The sequence below is a fragment of the Artemia franciscana genome, chromosome 1 (assembly GCF_032884065.1).
Source record: "Artemia franciscana chromosome 1, ASM3288406v1, whole genome shotgun sequence".
In the NCBI taxonomy this organism is placed as follows: domain Eukaryota; kingdom Metazoa; phylum Arthropoda; class Branchiopoda; order Anostraca; family Artemiidae; genus Artemia; species Artemia franciscana.
The window spans coordinates 17,283,377-17,304,866 of record NC_088863.1 but is presented as its reverse complement, the minus strand read 5'-3'; the positions used below and the strand labels follow the sequence as shown (position 1 = coordinate 17,304,866).

The 21,490-nt window shown below is 34.8% G+C and overlaps 2 protein-coding genes across 6 annotated transcripts in view; one reads left to right on the top strand and one right to left on the bottom strand.

Annotated features, from left to right (window-relative positions):
• The window catches only part of LOC136026408 (cyclin-dependent kinase 5 activator 1-like), a 33,915-nt gene extending 30,076 nt beyond the window's left edge, over positions 1 to 3,839 (top strand). The window contains exon 2 of the mRNA XM_065702977.1: positions 1,355 to 3,839. Within this exon, the coding sequence (XP_065559049.1) occupies positions 1,355 to 1,675 (321 nt within the window). The 3' untranslated portion in view covers positions 1,676 to 3,839. The remainder of the gene's footprint in view (positions 1 to 1,354) is intronic.
• A 3,315-nt stretch (positions 3,840 to 7,154) lies between these two features.
• Positions 7,155 to 21,490, bottom strand: part of LOC136026365 (rab9 effector protein with kelch motifs-like) — a 116,942-nt gene continuing 102,606 nt past the window's right edge. For all 5 annotated transcript variants that reach the window (XM_065702935.1, XM_065702928.1, XM_065702919.1 and 2 more), the window contains exons 6-7: positions 11,307 to 11,453; positions 7,155 to 7,707 (exon numbers count right to left, since the gene is read on the bottom strand). In XM_065702935.1, coding sequence (XP_065559007.1) covers positions 7,247 to 7,707; positions 11,307 to 11,453 — 608 coding nt within the window. In that variant the 3' untranslated portion in view covers positions 7,155 to 7,246. The remainder of the gene's footprint in view (positions 7,708 to 11,306; positions 11,454 to 21,490) is intronic.

The following is a 21,490-nucleotide window of genomic DNA, read 5'->3' as shown; positions in this document are numbered from 1 at the left end:
GATGATGAGAAAGACGGAAATTAACCCCTTTATTCATTATAATTTGAAGATCTACTTATTTTATTATTGACAAGTCCTCTGTTATGACATGTTTGTAAGTAGGATTTACAAATGGGCCAAGCTGCTTACAGTTACAAACCGGTTTCCAATTTATATCACTATCTAATCTTTTAAGTATTAAATTATAGTTAAAAATCACTTGTCCAGTAGTTTTTGAAAATTTATAAGTTAAAACTGGACTATCATTATAATTGAAATTACTAGGAAGGGCCTGTTTCACATCCCGCTGATTTAAAATTTCCGATAAATTAATATCTTCAATCTGCTTACAAGTAAAATTAATGGGTAAATATAATCTGTTGTCCTTATTACCAATCTTATCAAACTTTTTCTTTTTTGAAATAAATTTCGTTTTAGTTAGAATGCAAATTGCATCGCATCGCAGGAGGGGCCTTGTTAAAGAGTCAAGCCTACGAACTTCAAAATGATATTCAAGAGCTGTATTATTCTTAACGATCCAGAAAAGTTTGATTAAATTCTCTTGGATAAATTATTTAGACATTTTATTACAGAAAGTATACCCCTAGATCAAGTAGCTGGCATACATCTATAGAAAGTATATATAAATCTAATTCATTTTTTCTATTATTTTTCCTATGTCCTCTCGATCGTTTTTTACATTTAGTAGGACAAGTAAAAGGATAGTCAATAAAACCATCAATACATTTAACAACAACATAAGACATGTCACCATATTTTGCTACACGATCATTTAGCCCAAAAGGATAAGCTGTACCAAGAGTATGGATCCAGAAATCCTCCTGTTTACGTAGTCTATTATTCTTATCTTCTTTATTTAAATTTTCTAACTCTAAATTTTCTAAAATTGTGACAGTTATATCTGATATGGAACACATACCATTATTACAATGTTGAACTAGATAGTTATTAGTTTTTTTCTTTATTAACTGTTGTCTTGTGCCCAGAAAATCTTTTATATATATTATTAGGTATATATATATATATATATATATATATATATATATATATATATATATATATATATATATATATATATATATATATATATATATATATATATATATATATATATATATATATATATATATATATATATATATATATATATATATATATATATATATATATATATATATATATATATATATACTATTTTCACAAGTGAGCAAAATCGTTTTAGGCAATTCTCCCTCACTCTTTCTTAGAATTTTTTATTGATGCTAATGTTTGAGGCCTATGATTAAGGATGATAGTGAAATTTAGAATCTTTAGTTCTTTATGTAGAAACTAATCCTAATTATTTCTATTTTAGGACATCGCATTTGTTAATCCTGCCAACGTCGTCTTTGTGTATCTCCTAGTTCGTGAACTTGTTGCTGAAACGATAGAAACGGAAACAGAGCTCCAAGCAATAGTATTGACTTGTCTCTACCTGTCGTATTCATACATGGGAAATGAAATCTCATACCCTTTAAAACCCTTTTTAGTTGATACTGATAGATCGAAGTTCTGGGGAAGGTGCATCAAGGCGATAAATTTACTTTCATCTGACATGTTGAGACTCAATGCAGAGCCCGCATTTTTTACAGAAGTATTCACAGAGCTTAAGGCTCATGGCTCACCAGCGTACTAGACACTAAATCTGAATCACTTAGTGAAAATATAGGATTAGGTTTAGGGTGAATTTGCTTTCTTTGACGAAAAGTAGATTAAGAAGGTTCTTCTGAGAATTTTCACCGTTTACACTGAAGCCTTATGTAAGAAAGTTAGGCTGATGTAGAAAATTCTAGTTTTGGAAGAAGCCAATTCTATACCATTCCAAAATCATTAGAAGTTATTCCTGAACAGAAGCTAGTCCTACTAAAAACTAAAAGCGTTAGTTAAAAGCAATTAGGAAGTAGTAAAATTGAAAGTTAACATCTTAAAAGTAGCTGATTAATTTGTTGGAAACAAAAGAACTTTATTTCTGAAAAGGTTATTTGAAGACAATACGAAGTTTTCTATTTCAGAAAACGTCCGATTCGGCTAATCTGCTTAAACCGTGAATCAAACTATGAGCCTTATGGCAAACATAACAACTCTAAACTAATAAAACATATATGATTACTTTTTTGCAATAGATTTATTAAAGGACTTCAAAAATCGAAAAAATTACCGGTTTTGCTTGTACGTCCATTTCTATTTTTAAGAATTTGATTGAAATGCAAGTCCAAGAACATCTTATTTGCCAAAGAAGCAATATAGGTTGTCAAATGTGAGCAACTCAATTCCGGATAATCTTTGTAGTTATGCATGTTTGTTGCACATTTTGGATGGTTTATCTTTGTTTGTTTGTTTTGAGTTTGTATAAGAAAAAATGTATTTGGCATACAGGATGCTTAAACAACAACCCTAAGATGCACTTTTTTTTTCGATCATAAAATCTAATTTAAATAAGGTTAGAGCGGCTAAAGGTGTAGATTGGGTTTAATGCTGAGCCAGAATCAGGCTTGTTTCTGAAACAGATTTAGTAGACAATAAAATATACGTCAATCGTAGACTGGAAAAATTATAAAACAAGCGGTTAGGATGTTCAGAAATAAAATTATTTGATAAATCTCTATACACCACAACAAGCTTTGTCTTGAGCTTCACATAGCTCTTGCAACTCTTAGTCGTGTGATCACTGTAGATTGTCACAAGAAAATAAGTTGCGGCAGAATATTTAAAGTAGGCTAGGCTACCATGGACAGTGAAAACAAAACTTATTATTTGATTTGGTTATTTCAAATCCTACTTAACCATAATATATCTTAAATATACCTTAAAAAGCTGAGACAACCAAAAAATTGACTTTTAATTAGAAAAAGCCTCTATTTGCAGTTATGCCGTTTTTTGGTTATATTGGGTACCAAATCAAAAAAGATAACTTTGCGGAAATTCAACAAAATAAGGTAAATATATGACACCAAATAGCTTAACAAGGAATAGCTTTCATTTACCAGTTCAGTGTTTTATTATAAATGACAGATTGTTAATATTTGAGCTTTTAGTAACAAAAAAGGTGACAAATTTAACTAATTAGTTGGGGTTATTTAATTTTGCGCCTCAATGTAGTAACACTGATAGGTATATCATACTGTCTTAAACATTTATAACTTTTAAACTATTGAAAGAAAAATATTATAAAATCACATATTTTAAAGATGAATTAGGGCAGAGATATTTTTTGTGGGGGGTCCTTTATTACCTTAAAGACAAATTACATAGATCTAATTCCATGGTTGATAGTGTTAATTAAAGTTAATTATTGTACATAAGTATAAGATAAGAATAGTTATCTCAGAATTGCTGTGATTATGTTGTTTCCTAATCAAAAGTTTCAATCCCGTCACATACCATGATCAAGGGTATTGCCCATATACATTATATTCATAATTGAAGTGTTTTAGTTCTGGACAGTTTATGCAACTCTGCCAATTTGGTTGAATTAACTTTTAAGAAACATGCATATTCTAGTCAATTGAAATGTGAGTGCAATATATTATTCAGTGCAATGTTAATGTCATTTCTCCTAGTTTTGTTTTAAAGTTCGATATAGTGTTATGTTTATCGTTAAGAGACTTTGATATTACTATAAATTGTAATTGTGATGCGAGCAAATTTGTTTTGTATGAGAACTATTCTCAAGTTGTTCTTACTTTTGTTTTATGTTTTGTTTTCTATTTCGGTGAAATTTACCGGTTATGTTGATTTGGAATATTTTTGCATATATCTGAAGAATCTATTAGATGTAAATAAATAATTTGGTTTTTTAACTCTTTGTTTTGCTAACATTCTAGATTGAGGTCTGGGAGAGTTTGTATGATATTCATAATACTTATCATGGAAAAAGACGCATTTCTTTTTTGGTATAGTTAAAATTCTTACGAAAAAAAATTTGTTCAGCCTCTAAAGTGTTTTGTAGAAAATTGAAAAAACACTGCTTCTAAAGTAGTGGCATTGGACGAATGCTGCGTCATTAGTGTATGAAAGTTTATCAAGTAAAATAAAAAAAAAAGATTATAACATATGATATTGACTAATTAGCTTTTCTAGGTAGAAAATTTCTGGTGTCAAGAGAGACCTTGTAAAGTCTTCAAAGCTGCACTAAAGCAATTTGGACGGCATGGATAGCAGTATATCAGTTGCTGCCAATCAAAAAGATGCATTTTTCAATACAAAATTTGAAACAAGCAGAGAATAGTTTTGCACAGTGTCCACATCCACTTGACTGTCTACGCTGCTCAGTGTTTTTCAACTCATAGAATTCTAATAAGCAGAGTGCTATTCTTGTGTATGGTGGAAGGGATTTTCCTGCTCTCAAGACACAACTCTCTGTTCTAACCGTGGATTTTTCCTTCTTATTATCTTGACCTCAATGCTCTGGAAGGGATTAAGCAAAACTTTAGCAATACTGAAACAAAAGCTGATGAGCCGTTTTATATTACAACGAACTTTTGGACCATGACCCTTCAAGTCACGGAATGTATTATGTTGGTGCTTTATCTATAAAATGATGAAACAGATAAAATGTCCACTTTTTGAACTGTCTTGAAATGCAAATAGGTCCATGTGGACCATAGGGTCCCCATGGTTAAAACCACCCAAATAGGTGCAGCAGTCGGAGAGTACCCGCAAACATGTGACCTGTGCATATAACCCAAGGTGCTTGTCATGCCATGTATCCTCTGACTCATGTTCTATGTCTGCCGTTGAAAACTAGCAGAATTTCTTAGCTATGAGACTTTTGGGCAATGGGTACGATTCTGTCACAAATACAAACCACAAAAGTTTCTCTGCTATTCTTTTTTGTTTTGTTTTTAGTTAAAAGTCCTGGGCCATTGACATTCAAATGGATTTTCATTATAGTGTTGGTCGCATTTATGTCTCCTTCAGGCAGTATGACTAGAAGCTTGATAGAAATAAAAAAAAACTAATAAAAAAAAGGCATGTGCCTTCTGGTTGAGCCTGCGATAGAGCTATTATAATTTCATGCGACAAGCCATGTATCTGCATATTGTCTTCTAAAGTATAGTAAAGGAAGACTGAAACAGTAAGATGAAGAAGACGCTTCAGGTAATGAAAATTGCAGTGATACTATAAGTTTTGACAGTTTTGCAAAATAAGTCAGTTTCACAAACTGACTTTTTAAATAAGATCAAGTTTCACTTATAAAATTATGTAAAAAAGCTTGCAATAGTAATTAAACTGCCAATTATAATGATACTTAATTAAAACGAGAAAGCAGGAAACTCCCGAGTCAATTAGTTTTGGTTACCTCGATTGGATCCGAATGTCGACATACGGGAACAAGTAGGTTTAGGAGGCTCCACTAGAGCCTTTGTTCAAGCTAATTTTTGATAAAACGTGAAATCTAGAACTGTAAGATCACATCTTAATTTTCTCAGTACTTATCCTGAATACTTTTTCTTTTTTCTATTTTCTTTTTTTTTCACATTCATGTTTAAACTTTTTTTGTAGTTAGTAAAATATGCACTGGATGTCAAAAAAGCTTTTTCAAAAAACAATTATTCATACCATTTCAGAATAAAAATTCTGCAAGAGAGTTTCCACAAACAAGGACAGATTGGCTTCAGAAGGGTATGTTTTAGTTTTCGTCATTGCTAGCAAGCTTGGTTGTAAAAAATTGCTTTATGATTTTTTTTTTAATTTGCAGCAGCGCAATCCGGTGGCTGAGATTGATATTACTTCAGCAACAGTTGAGGTACCAAAGGTTCACCTAAATTGTTTGTAAGGATCTATACGTAGTGCTGCCACGTCCAACTTAACCATGACAGTTGACATATACAACACTGGATGGACAATGATTTTCTTATTTGGAAACTTCGTTTAGACATAAACTGCGTGTTTCATAAAGTATATAAATGTTTCATATATATGTTTCATTCTCTTCAGCAACACGTTAGGTGCCAAACATCGACCTAAATTGTCCATGAGAAGGTAAATGTGGGGTTATTACGTCCAAATTGGCCCTGACTATCGGTATATACAACACTGGATGGAAAATGATTTCCTTATTTGGAAACTTTGTTTAGACTGTTAGTATATTATTTATTTCTAAAATTCTACCATCGCTAAAGTTCCTATAAATCACTCAGTTTTTAAATATTTGTTTTTATAAAACAAATGAATCCCTTACTTTCTTTCGGTCATATCTAAGGACTGCAAAACGTAGCCTCTAAAATTCAAAGACCACAGAAGGCTTGTCAAAAACAAAAGTTTCTTAGTAGAACGTTTGGGTGGAATTCGCTCAAACTAGTTCAGGAGTTATGAATTTGGGTTTCGGTGCTCAGTCTAATATCTGCGTTGGTTTCCAATGGGCCATGGTGTTTGGGCAATTTTATTTTATTTTTATTTTTAGAAAGGGAATTTCGTAAGTGCTTGAACCAAATTCATCTATTTTAAAGAGTCCACAATAGAAATAATACCTTAAAAATACGAAACGTTAGAAAAAGCTTGAAACGATAGATAGGAGAGGCATAAAGATGCTAGAACCCGGATGCCCAGTAAGGGTGAGTAGGCGTTTGATTGACTGTGCTAACCTCCTTATAAGCTCTAAGATTTTTGTATGCTATTTGATTCAGTATTTCATTTTTCATTGTCCCCTGTAAGGTTTAAGAGATTAGTTTTAGTTCTTTTAGCGACACCATAACAACCGTAATCTGTTATATTAAATTTTAATAACCTATAAATGACCAGTTAGAAAAAGTAACAGCCTGACAAGGCTATATTGAGTTTCTTCCTGAGAGAATTATAAGTTCTGTAATTTTATCTATCTTCCCTGGTCATTTTGACTGGCCCTCTATCCTCTAACGAGTCCACAATGGCTGCTCATTCTCGTTTTTAAAAAAAATAGTGTTTTCGGCACCGAATAAATAATGATCCCATCTATAAGCTATTGTCTTTGTATCACTTGTTACCTGTTACCTATCACCCTCGTCCTGTGAAAATTTATTTGTAATCTTTCTTAATTAGACTACGATCCTCTGATGTTAGAGGTGCATAGGGCAGCAAAAGTGGACCCTTATGTTTTACAACGCCAAAGGAGTGTTTCAGGATTTTAAAAGAAATTGTTCATAGAATTGGTGTCATTTATTTTCATTGAATTTGAAATAATAGGTAACGTTATAAAACAGTCAAATGCAAGTTAAAAATACATATTTTATAACAAAGCTGCCCATATAGATAAGGAACTTGAACTTCTGATGCATTCTTGTTCTCCTACACCCCCCAAAAGTAAGAAACACTTAAAATCACAAGCATTGACGTTGTTTTCTAAACTATACACACTCTCTTTTGTCTTCAAACTTTTCCTGAATGTATGGGTATCTTCTTCTTCTTCTGCTGTGGAACGTTTTACCAAGCTTTGTCTCCGAATTCCGAGTCTAGATGATAGAGCGTTTGGCAGCGAAGAAACTCTTGGAACTCTGTCTGTTGATCTTGGTTGCAAAACACTAGATGATAAACTTGAAAAGATCCGCGGCACTTGTAAAAAGGACGCTGGGGAATGAAGTGCTTCCAAAACTGAAGGTAAATACATTTTAGGAACTTCGTGAATTGAGGAACTAGCACGATCACTTGGGGTCATTAAAGGACTGACTACCTTCTCCCATGTCAACGTATCTGAAAAAAAGGAAAAAACACATCACAATTAAAAAAATTTCTTTAAAGAAAAAAAGATAGCTTGACGTAAAAATTCTTTTAAGCCAAAAACAAAATGATTTCTTAAAAGTGATTTCATGTTTAACATTCTGGGTCAAAAATCAAAGTCATTCTATCAATCAAAATGTAAATTGGTAAAATCATAGCTCATTTAATTTACTATAAATTTCCGGAATAAAGTATAAGAAAGCAGAAATAAATATTAATAAAACAAAGTGAGGGAATACAGAAGGAGAAATCAAGAATCTTATTAGAATGAGTAAAACTAAACTCTTTGTAAAGGATTATGTAGAAAGGGTTTGTCATCTAATGAAAAGAGATTTCAGTTAAGAACAGAAACAGATAAAAGATGATTACAGTGTTACTGTGAAATAAATGTTAAATGAGTTTAGGGTATGTTAATATTTAGGTAGTCGTTTTATGATGAGACCTGACAGAGCTAGGAAAAAACCCAGGACCCGAAAAGAAACTGGACGAAAATTCACACATTAACGTAAAAAGTGGGGATTGAGGAGGGGGCAACACCACAGATATTTAGAAAAGTTAAAAATCTTTAAGAATGTCCAATCAGCAACGAGAGCCATTGAATTAGAACAAATTTTTTTTAAGATATCTGTTTACTTTAAGCCTTAATGTTGCACCCTTACTTTCGGTTGAAAAGACTTAATTTTTTTTTATTCAAATCCTATTCTTTGTTTCAAACCATATCCTGAGCAATAATAATGGCATTGAACAAAAATATACCCCGGAATCACGAAGAATTAGTTGTCAGTTTCTCCATCCTCCTTCCATAAAACTTATTGTACATTTATCTGAAGGCTCGGTGAGAGCTAGGATAATTGGGCATTAAAACGCAATCTTTGAGGCAACTGGCAACCCCACCCGCCTTCAAATATAAACCGCTGTATCTCCTTTTAAAATAGTCGATGTGCACTTATACATCATTGTATGTAATTTTATGAAAAATGATGTAAATCCGTTTAGTTAAATAGAGCTTTAAAATAAATGTCAAAAGTTTTTTTGTGCAATGAGAAGGGAGATATTACCATACATCACCCTTATTCAGGGTTAGTCTACCCTGACCCTGAATAAATTCTAAACCCTCCCTCCCCACATAAACATATACCCCTTTTTATATTTATCTAAAGGCTCGCGGAGATTTTGGACAATTTTGGCATTGAAATGCACTCGTTTAGACATAATGTACCCTCCCCGCCTTCAAAATGACCCAAAACCCTCCTTTATGAATTCTGACGTCTTATTATGCATCAATGAACAAAATTTTCTAGAAGATCAAGCAGATCAACTTAGTTTAATCAGATATTTTATGATCAGATATCTTAGTTTAATCAGATATAAATGAATGTTTCTTTTCAGGAGCGAATGTGCCAGCGTGCCGCATTACTTCCTGTACAGCTTGCAAGACTCAATATATAGTATGTGATACTTTTAAATCGAGTGGCTATTTCAGAATACTTCATTTAATAGCAAATCGGTCCTCTTTGGAGCAATATCGTAGTTTGGTACAAAAAAAAAAAAAAAAAAAAAAAAAAAAAAGAAAAGAAAAAGCCACTTCCCCGTGTCACGATGTTTTGGTTCCCGAGGACGGGCCATACAACTTCTAATTTCTGTTTGGATGAGCCATCCACTGATATTCTAGCATCATCATATTCCTAGGGACAACTAACAAATAAACTAACACACACACACCTATGATCTTTCTTCTGGGGAAAAAAAGCGAAATTGGACACATTAGTCGACAGGAGCTTGAAACCTCCAGAAAACTGTTCTCTGATATGCTGAATCTAATAAGGTGATTTTAAGTAGGATCACTTGACTTTTTAGGGATGTCCCTCATTTTTTTTCAAAAACTGGATAAATTTTGTCATTCTCGTCAAGTTCACTTTTATTCTATGGTTATCATGAAACCCAATGAATTTTAAATACTTGCAGTCAAACAGTTCGTGGTAAAGATCTGAAAGTAAGGAGCGAATCAGACCAATAGCAACACAAACTTTTAAAAACTGAATTTTGATAATAATAGATACAGCAAAAGGATTGGATTTTTATGCCGATTTCAAATATATTAAAAAGTATTAAAATCATAAAAACGTTAATTGTTTTAATGTTACCCAATTAAAGCTACGAGCCTGAGAAACTTTGCGTGATTTTTAATAAAAGGGGGAAAAAACCTTCAAAAAGCCAAGGAATATTAATGAAAATTGCACCATTAGTTTCGTTGCATCAGAAAACTCTACTGTAGAGGTTTCAAGCTACCATTCGCAAAATTCTAGATTTTATATTATATGCTAGAGAAAAGATCACTGGTGCGTGTTTATTTGCTTTGTTTGTTTTTTTAGGGGTAATCGTATCAAACTTATATTTCTAGAAGATCGGGGGAAGGGTTATTTGAACGAAAAATACAAGTTTTAGTCCCCTTTTTAAGTGACCAAAATAGTTTGAAGACAACTAGCCCCCTCCAAAGCCCCATTTCTCCTCAAAGTCATCCAGTCACAATTTTGAGATAGCCATTTTGTTCACTGTAATTGAAGGGTCGAAGAACCATGTGTCTGAACATGAAAATGCCCCTCACAGCCCCTGGGGAAAGGGCTGTAAGTTATGAAATTACTCATTGCTTACGAACAGTATCTGTTATTGGGAAGTATAAGGTCAATTTACGGGGAAGGGAATTTTCTTCACGAAAGGCAGCGGGATTCTTACAGGAAAAATTTCCTGTGGAGAATACAGCTTCTAGGGATAAACTTTCAAAGGCAAAATTTTACATGGGAGACTTTGCCTGATTTCATGTAGAATTTTTTTTTTTATTTGTGCTTCTTTCTCTTTGACGACTCGATTTAAAATCGTTTGAAAAAAAGATCAATAATTAAATAAAAAAACAAGGATTTTTCAACTGAAAGTAAGGAGCAACACTAAAAGTTAAAACGAACAGAATTTATCTCGTATATGAGGAAGATGCTCCCTCCTCAATACCTCGTTCTTTTCGCTATGGTTTGATATTATGTTCAAATTCTGTAAGAACGACTCCTGAAACCCAAGGGTTGTTTACTTAGAATAAGAAGCTTTATTAAAGTACTAAAAAACTTTAGTGTGGTGATCAGGCGATTGAGTAGGGGACAGCACCGCTGATAATACGGAATAATTTCTGTTTATTTATAGTTTTATTGTTGCTCCTTGTTTACAGTTAACAACTTGTTTTTTATATTTAATCTGCATAAAAAGCCAATCCTTTTGACCTATTAATTCTTATCTAAGCTCCCTTTTTTAGAGTATTGGTTACTATTGCCCTGAGTAGCTCTTTATTTACAGTTCGTTACCATGAACTGTTTGAAAACGATGAAATGAGAAGGGACTTATTAAGAGGCTGAATAGCATCTCGTATTAAGTACAAAAGTCTAAGAAGAGATGAATAAGTCCACCATAAGACTTTGATTCAAACATCTGAATGAGAAAAAAATTCCTGCAAAGAACAAGAAAGTATTATTAAGATTGTTTGTACTCTGAGCCTAGTTTAATTGATCCTCACTTTAGTCTGCACTTACCAATTTTTAGCTTCCATGATTTCCCGCGATACTTTCCTTCTTTCATACCACCAAAAATAAACATAAACCCGTCTGCAAGGATACCCATATGGCTGTGTAATTTCTTGGGGCCTCCTCGCTGTCGCAACAGACGCCATTTTTTTATTTCTAAAAGAAAATATTCAATTGAACATATAAAGATATTTTGTTGCAGCATAAAAGCAGCTAAACTAACAGGAGGTAGATAGTAGGTAGCCTACAATTAATCCAATCATCTAATCACCTTCCTTTTTCACTTGCTAATCTAGAGACAGTATGCAGGAAAAAAATTTCACATTACCAATTTCTCTTTTATCTGGCTTTAGTAAAGTTTTTGAAATATGAATGTGCTCTAGACTTGTGTTTTTTCTTGATAAAAAACAATTTTTCCATTACAACACTTTGGTTTTTGCCCTAACAACTCAAAAAACATGCTTGCATGGCCTTACTGAATTTCATTCACAAGGCAGTTGATTAGGGTAGAATTCCAGCTGCAATTTTCCTTGATTTCAGAAAAGTGTTTGACAGCATATCACATACTATCCTAGTCTCTGAGATGGAACACCTAGGGATACGGGGAAACAGTTATCATTGGTTTGAAACTTACTTGTCTGAAAGATCTATCGGTATTGACCCTATGCTTCAAGATCAATACCGTGTTTATTTTGGTGTCCCTCAAGGGTCTACCCTATGACCTGTTTTATTCCTTAAATTCATCAATGATCTTTTCGTTTCTGTATCTGAACAAAACTAAATGAAGTTGCTGGGGTGTTTGTTATCACAATATTGTCCTACCTGGTGAGGCATCTCAAGACCCAGTGCTACTCTCATTTGCAGATGATATTACCCTGGGGCGTTCAGAAATTAAGGAATCTTCCCCTATCATGAAAACTTATTTTGTCCTAGAGAGAGCCTTTGCTTGGTTTTATAATAGAGAGAGCCTTTCCCTAAATCTACCTAAATCTAGTCTACTTATTTTTCTAGATCAGATACTTCTTGTCCTTTGGTCAAAACTATTTCTATCACTCACGGTGATATAACTTGGCCCCTGAGACATGTTCAATTCCTGGGTATTTTATTGGACAAAAATCTTACTTTTAAAGATCATTGTGCTCGTGTCAAACTTAAGCTCTCTAGAAGCCTAGAAGTTCTTCGAAAGTTTCGTCATTGTTTCCCTGGTTTAATAATAAAGATCCTTCTTCACTCTCTCATTCAACCTTATATTCACTACTGTCTAACAGTATGATTATAAACATTTTCTTCATTTTAGAGCGGTGATTGCCAACTTCACCCATGGACCTGCCCAATTTAAGAGAAGTCACTTTTGTTGTTGGTTGTTTTTTCTTTTTTTCTCCTGCTCACGTTGATTATGCCGTCATATAAGCATTTCGATTTAGCACTGGCGAAATATGCAGGCTATCCACTATATTCCGTGCAAATTCTAAAAATTACAAACAAAAATGGAAAACGAATAAACAATTTTTACTTTCTGCTACGAGGATCATAACGAACAAATTGTTTCTAATAGTAAACTTGTATCGCGTGAACACAGTGTTGGAGAAGCTTTTTCTAAAACTGTGAAGTATGTTAAACTCACATTTGATGAACTTGAGCATTTCCGGAGATTTACAGTTCGATTTCAAAAGCATTTTCTGCACTAAAAGTATCCAATGAGGCTGCTGCATTACCCGGTTCACAGTCTGCTTTATTTGCACGAATTTCCACTACAGAACAGTAGCTAAAGAAAACCAGAGAATCTATTGTTTCAGAGTTATCTCGCCAGGTTTTTGCAAAGTGTTGCACGAAGAGGCAATCTTGTCTAAAAGACTCTTCTGAGACTATAATTAATGAGTTGTACAATTCTGTACCACTGGAGTTCAATACCATCTTAGACCGTATTGAACGAGAGCTGAAAGCGTGTAGAATGAAAACCATAAATCGGAAAAATCGAAATGGTAAAATCAAAGCCAAACTTGATGATATGAATCAAGACAATATATTGGAGCTCAATACCATCTTAGACCGTATTGAACGAGAGCTGAAAGCGTGTAGAATGAAAACCATAAATCGGAAAAATCGAAATGGTAAAATCAAAGCCAAACTTGATGATATGAATCAAGACAATATATTGGAGAGTCTTGTTTTAAACGGTCTGAAGCAATAGCCAAGATTTGGCCTTGAAACGACTTTGCTCAATGTACTACCGACACAGATGGGCGTTTCTGGTATGTCTTCTGACAAATTATCAAGTGCTTTTCAGTTTAGAGTGAGTGGGCCTCATACTGCTAGTGACAAAGCTGCCCCAGTACTATTGCGATTTGCTAGCAAAGAAGTTGCTCGGAAAGTTTTCTCATAGAAGTCTAAGCTACCTGGTTCGGGCGTCTTTGTATCGGATCACTTACATAGTGACATCGTAATTTTCTAAATGCCGAAAGGGATCCATTCGGTATCAAACATGTATGGACTGACCGCAACAACACACTAGTGAAGTTGCCAGGTGAACTGTCTGCGCGGAAAATAAGACCTTTTGGTGAATGCATTAGAAATAGTATTTGTGATGTTTTCGTCTTTTTTTCTTTCTCTTGTATTGATTTTTTTCCCAGTTTTTCTTACTACTTTTTCCCCATTGCTGTTATTTTCATGATTAGTTTCGAAAATGGTCGATTCTCACTCCAGCAATATCTGTTGTTAATTTTTATCTGCATTTTTAGAGAGATTCACATTGTTCGTATATTTTTCGCTATTTTTGTCATTTTCATGATTATTCTCGAAAATTCTTGATTCTCACTCTTGCATTTTATTTTCTTTCCATTTAGAAAGATTTGTTTGGTTTGCGTATTCATTTATTTTTACTGCGTCTATTTGTTGTTTAATGAGCCGACCTTTTCGTCGGCACTAATAGCAACAGATCTTGAGCCTTGTTTGAGCCAAGTTAGACTTCAACAGTTGAGAAACAGTACTTACGATTAAAGTCCACAGTTTAACCCCAGAAGAGGCTGATTTCTTGCATTTATGTGCCAGGAAATGCTGTCTTACAACCTGTTATGAGGATGAGAGCCGTCCTGGCCGAGTGGGTTGGTGCGCTGGATTCGGGATCCCTTGTCTGAGAGGACGTGGGTTCGAATACCAGTGTACCCAATTCTTCAGTTTGGGACGGGGGTCAGTGGCGTGACTCTGTAGGCTTAGCCAGAGTCGACCTAGCTCTAAACGGGTACCTGGAGAAATATGGGGAAGGTAAACAGGAAGGGTGTGCGAAAGCACAGGATGGCTGGCCCCCAAACCCCCATTGCACTTCCTGGCTGAAGGGCCAAGAAACGGAGATCAGCACCGCCGGTACGGACTGTAAAGTCTAATGCCGTGTCCTTTACCTACCTTTTACCTGTTATGAGGATGTGCTACAATTTCTCTCTGATTCTCAAGAAAAATTAGTTTTATTGGTAATAGTGATAGTTTTTTGAGTCAGAAACACTTTCTGTCGTTGTATTCTTTTCTAGATTATAGTTTAAAGACTAAAAACCGTACATCATTTCATAGAGGGGGAATTACAGGTTTGATTTCAAAGTCGTTGTCTTACCAATTAAGAAAGAATATTAATATTTGAATAGAGGGTAAGTTTGAAAGTCTTTGTCTGGAATTAAACTTTGGACGTAGGAAGCTTTTGATTAGTGTTGTGTATAGGCCACCAAGTGCTAGCTGGGAAGAATTTGTGCCTGGTTTTGGTCAACTTGCACCTGCAGCGTTTTGGAAAGGTCTAAATTTGATTTGTATGGGTGAGTTCAACTTTGATCTTTCTTCATTGAACGGAGTAACATTTGATTATTATAATTTGATCGTTGCTCATGATTTTTTTCCCACTGTGAATATTGCAACATGTGTTGCGAGTTATTCAGTCACTCTCATTAATAATATTTTTGTTGGTACTAAGTATCTGGACCGTAGTTATGCTGATGTGGCTTTATACCCTTGTTTGGATCATTTCCTAATTGTCGCAATGGTACCTCGTTACCGAATAAAAAGAAATGAATTCAAAAAAGTGAAGAATCGGCTGTTAAAAAAAGAGAATTTACAGAGGTTGGTGAAAAGTTAAGCAGCATTGAGTTTTAGTGAAATTTCGGAAGTGAAAGATGACGCTTCTGGTGCATTTGATCGCATGATGGGGATCGCACAGCCAATATATAATGAGAATCGTCCAGTGCAATGTTTGAAACCCCATAAGAATGAGCTGAGGAAGGCTTGGATAACTATGGAAATTCTTGAAGTGTCAGATTTAAGAAATCAGTTGTATGTAGATTATTTAAATAGTTAGTGTGTTGAAAAACTGGAAGAATTCAAAATAATACGCAATAAAGTGAATTCAATGATAAGAAAAGCTGAAAAAGAATACTTTGAGAATCAACTGGGATAACACTAAGGAAAATCGGAAGGTTATTAATAATCTATTGAGAAAGAAGAAAGAAGCACCACCCAATTCGCTGGTGATTCAAGAAGAAACTGTGAATGATGAAACGATTGTTAGTAACAGATTTGAAGTATTGAAGTATTGTTTTTTTGAAGTATTGGCCAAAATTTACATGTAGAAGGGCTGAATTCTAATGATGATTTCCTGGACTAGGAATTTGTGGATGATAGAGGAACTGGAATTAAAATTGAATTTCAGCCAATCACTGAAGACGACATTCTGAGAGTTGTGAAAACAATCAAATCTAATTTAGCAGGGACAGATAGCATTAATTTTAAGAATGTTACGTCAGTGATGTGTTGTTTAATACCATGCCTCATCCACATAATCAACCTTTCCTTGCAAATCGGAAATTTCCCTGATGCAATTAAATGGACAAAAGTCAACACCCTTCATAAAAGTGGTTCTAAGATGGATATTGAAAATTATAGACTCATATCAACCCTACCCCTCTTTTCAAAATTATTTTAAAAATTGTACATTAAAGACCTTATGATTACCTTACGAAAACGGAAATGCTTAGTAAAACTCAGTTTGGCTTTACGAAAGGTCCCTCGATGTCGCACGCCAGGCATTGCCTCTGTGATACTATGAATAAATGCCATAAACGTGGTGAAATTTTTTTGACTATATTTATTGATTTTAGAAAGCGTTTGACACAGTGAATTTTAAAATTTTACTCAAACGTCTAGAATCCATTGAAGTTTGTGGTAACTATCTGAAGTAGTTTGATATTTTTTGAGTGGTAGATTTCTTCAAGTTGTATTTAATAATGTTCATTCCTCTCCTTTTCAAGTTAAGTATGGTTTACCTCAGGGCTCTGTTTTGGGACCAGTATGTACCTTGTTTATGTTGATTCAATGCGCTGTTTCTTACCTGAGTGTTTTATCAAAACACTGCATTAACTGTATCTAGTCAATCCAATGATGACTTGTTGTTGAAAGTAAATAGGGCTTTAAATTCTTTTTTTCTATTTACAAGTTTGAATGTTAGAAAAAAAAACTAATTTTATGGTATTTGGAAGAGGTGGTAAGCTACCAATTGTTGATGGAGAGACATTTTTTAATGGTAAGGCTTTGTCACATGTACATGAAGTGCGTTATTCGGGTTTCCAGCTTGATTGTAGTTTATCTTGGAGGCCCCATAGTGATATTGTTACGACTAAATTTGCTAAAGATCTGAGAAAGTGCCGACTAAAGTATATTTTACCATTATCAGTTCTTCTATCACTGTACCATACTATTGTTGCACCTTATATTTCTTGTGGTTGTGTTCTATGGTAAAAATATTCTTACGCAAATTTTAAAAGAGTGCAGATTCTTCAAAATAAAACTGTAAGTCTTCTTGGTAATTATTTAGAAAATTTTTCCTGGAATGGATTTTTCAGAATTTTTGCTCTGTTTGTTACGGGGCCTCTTAGATTTTTATATGAAGAAAGGGGCCCATGCCTGTAAGTCCCTTTGAAATGTCATTTTGCTAATTTGATTTACGGAAGAGAATTTTTACTGCATAATCAGTGATGTCGGTCACAAAAAAGTATTTCGACGAGCGTGTCGATGACCTAAGGCAAATGATCGAAAGTCTTCGTAAAGAAAATTCAGCTCTGAAACAAGAGAATTCTGATTTGAAAAATCCAATTATAGCAGTAAAGACTAGTGTTTGAGTATGGTATTGTACGTAAAACGCAAAAATCTGCTGATCCACGGAAATCCTAACAAAGATAGTGAAAATACTGAAGAGACAGTCCACGACTTTTTATCAGGAATACCAGTACAAAACTCAAAGGATATAAAATTCACGGCAATGTACAGAATTAGAAACAAGACCAAGCGCCCTTCCCACTCGAACTCTCACCCCATTTCGGACCCTATTTTTGTCTCTCTTCTGAATCTTAGGCATAGTATCATGGCTTGTGTTGGTAGCCTAAAAGGAACAGGAAAAAGCATCAGTAACGACCTACCATCTCAACTTGCAAAGCGTCGGAAAGAACTTTTGAACACGGCTTACAAGCTCCAAAATTCCGCAGTAACCGCTGAGAAAGTATATCAAACTAAAGTCATACAAAAGGATACTAAACTATGGCTAGAAACAAAAAAAAAACTTCTAGCTCAAACCGGGTTAAGTTCAGTGATGCACGCCATGACCCTCTTGCCTTGTTTTTATCAGGAGTCATTAGTGATGGTGTTTTTCTGACGCGTGACATGAACTATTGAGTATTTTCACCTCAGTAAAGAGAGGGGATACAACTTTGCTGCTCTTTTTTGCAACGTCCTTATCTGTGTGTGTTTTTTAGCTATTGTCTTATTTTTCCTTTTCTCTATTTACTATGTTATTTCCTTCTTTCTTGCTTTCTTTTGCAATGTGCGTATCTATGTTTTTTATTTATTTTCTTATATTTCCATTTCTGTCTTTCCAAGTTATTTACTCCTTTCTTTACTTTTTTACTTGTAAATATTTTTTCGTTCCGGAGCAAAAATTCAAGTTCGTGCCTTCGCCTTATGAATTCGCTGTCATTAGGATGTCTTAGTCGCCCATGTTCACTCGACTACAGCGTGATCTCTATTCATCACCTATATTGGTAAGTAGTAATGTATGAAATTGAGTTTTCATCGAGGACTGACGCTAATCTCAAGAAAAGGAAATTAGATGAATATGGAAGTCGTAGAGTAAATTCTAATGAAATTTTGAATAACCCGATAGGAAGAACACCGAATATGAATTTTGATAAAAATTTTGGTAATATTATTGATAGTAATTTTTTGGAGGAGTTTGGGCTATGGGATGCTAAAGCTCGGTGGGAGGATGTCCTGTAGGTTGTGCATTTGAATGCTCAAGGGCTGAATTATTCCCTGGATGATATACAGCTTATATATAGGAATTCTCACCCTGGAATTATTGGCTTATGTGAAACTTTCTTAAATGAAAGGAACCAGATACTTATGAATATACCTGGATATAATTCAATATTCCTAAATAAAAAGATAGCAAAAAAGGGGGGCCTAGGATTTTATGTATTGCGTAATCTGGCAGTTGTAAGAAGAGACGATCGGTCTACAAACGTTGAACGGGTATTTGAATTTCTGTTCATAGAATTGGCTACTAGCACCAATAAAAAGATAATAGTTGGTGAAATATATGGATCTCCAAGCGGATCAGCGAAACAATTTATAGAAATATTAGAGAATGTTCTTTGGAAAGTATCGTCTGAAAAGGTAGAAATAATTTTAATGGGTGATTCTAACGTTGACATGATGGATATGTCATCGAGTCAGGCATGTGATATACTGGCACTAGTAAACTCGTCCGGGTTAACACCCTGTATAAATATCCCTACACGAATTCCGGACCAATCTGCAACATTAATTGACGATGTATAAATTCTGTAAAAAATGAAGTGCTACTATCAGACACATAGGATAATTTCCCAGTTGGAGCTTTACTTCCACTCCCCCGGCTTGTCCGCCGAATACCCCCTGATAATAAACCAAGATTCCGATATTCACCAACAAACATTGAAAAGCTCAAAGATGATTTATTCACTACTTCATGAGAGTTTACAATACTTGAGAGGGTGAGCTTAGAAAATTACAATAAGGTATCTGATTTTCTTATGAAACAGTAAAGGAGAAATTTATCCATCATTGCCGAACACCCCAACCAAGTCTTTTTAAGAGATCAACACCCATAACCCCATGGACTACAGCTGGAATACTGGAGTCAATAAAGAGGAAACAGAGCCTTTGGAAACTGTATAGGAATAGACCGAATGATGCTAAATTAGAGGCTTTTAAACTATACCGGAAGATGCTTAAAACTCTGATTCAAAAAGCTAAAATTACAAATTTTTCCCGAAGGTTTGCGGATTGCAGCCAAAATAGTGAGAAAACTTAGGATGTAATTAATGAAGTTTACGCATCCATCGGCAAGTCCTCGAAAGCTTCCTAAATCACTTAATGTTCAGAATCATCTCTTCTTGGATGAAGACCATGTCCGACATAAGATGGCTAAATATTTTGTTGAGGTTGAGAAGACAACGGCGTTAGGTGTGGTTCCTTCTTCAAGTTCTAGATCTTGGAAGCAGTTTCTCGGTCCTTCCTGTGCAAAGTCGATGGTTCTTGAGTCAGTTACTGAGCAGGAACTGATAATAATAATTTCGTCATTACTGAATGTGGATTCGACCAAATTTCTGCCAAATTAATTAAACAAATTCTTCCCTCAATTATTACACCACTGTGCCACTTGGTTAACCAGTCATTCAAGCTCGGAATATTCCCTCGGTGTCTCAAGTTGGCACGAGTGATAGAACTATTTAAAAGAGGTGACCGGGAGGACCCAGGGAACTATAGGCCTATATCTCTTCTATCTGTTTTTTCTAAAATATTTGAAAAGGCTATGCTAAGACGTCTGCTGAGTTTCCTGGACGCGAAGAAGTTTTTTCATCGGCACCAGTTTGGTTTTCGGAGAAGTGCTCAACAGAAAACGCATTTAATTTGCTTCTTCATTTTGTACGACAGTCTTTAGACTTAAGCCTTATCCTTGCGGCAATATTCATTGATGTGAAGAAAGCTTTTGACAGCCTTGCACATGAGATCCTTAGTAGTAAGTTCAAGTCGCATCAAGGTTTTCATGGAGAATCTCTAACTTGGTTTTCTTCATTCCTAACTGGCCGATCCATTGCAGTTGAAGCTTCTGATGATCATGTTTTAGTTGAATATGGAGTGCCACAAGACTCAGTTCTTGGGCCGTCCCTTTTCCTCATATATGTCAACAACCTCTATCGACTATTTAGAAGCCTAAGATCTAATATCTGTTGTCATTTGTGCAAGAAAAGAGATGATGTGGTTGGAGCCATGGATACGCCTGGTCAACCTGAAGAACTTTTAGCATTCGCGGACGACAGGACCCTGGGAGCAGCAGCACCTGATGAATCATCGCTTATTCTCAAGCTATAATTGATGACAGAGAACATATATCATTGGCTTGATGCAAATTTATTAGCTTTGAATATAAAAAAATCGTTTCTCCTTTTATTATCCCGCATAGGCAAACGCTGCCTTACAGTGACAGAGCTTCAGACATCTAAGGGATCCACATCCCGCCCAGCTGACCAATTTTTTTATTCCTTTGGGTACTTCTGGATGAAAACCTATCTTTCAAGTGGCATAATGAGTCAGTTAGAATACAGGTTTCTCGAGGCCTTGGAATTATTCGGAATCTAAAGCGAATCTTTCCTTTCTCTATCCTTCGTCTATTATACTTCTCTCTTATATACAATTATCTATGTTACTGATCGTCAGTGTGGGTGTCTACATTTCCATCTTTACTTACACCTTTACATAATCTCCAACTGAAATCAGCGAAAGTCCTGCAGTATACCACCTATATTTACGTTGAACTGCAGAAGACTAAAGATGTTCATACATTACACCTCTCTTTCATTGCACTTCAATATTTCCGTGGAGACCCTCCATCACGTTTTTCCAGGCTTCTTGAGATTGTTAGAAATGTTAGTCATTATGAAACTAGGAACCAGGATAATGTGCTAGTGCCATCCACCCCTGCAGTGCACTTGGGCTTTGGTATCTGCTGTCGGACGTGCCTGGAATTCTATTCCTGTTAGGATTCGACGGTTCTGTACCTTCAAGACGGTCCTATACCTTCATAGGCTCCTTCAAGAAACAATTGAAAAATTTTTCAATTAAAAAAA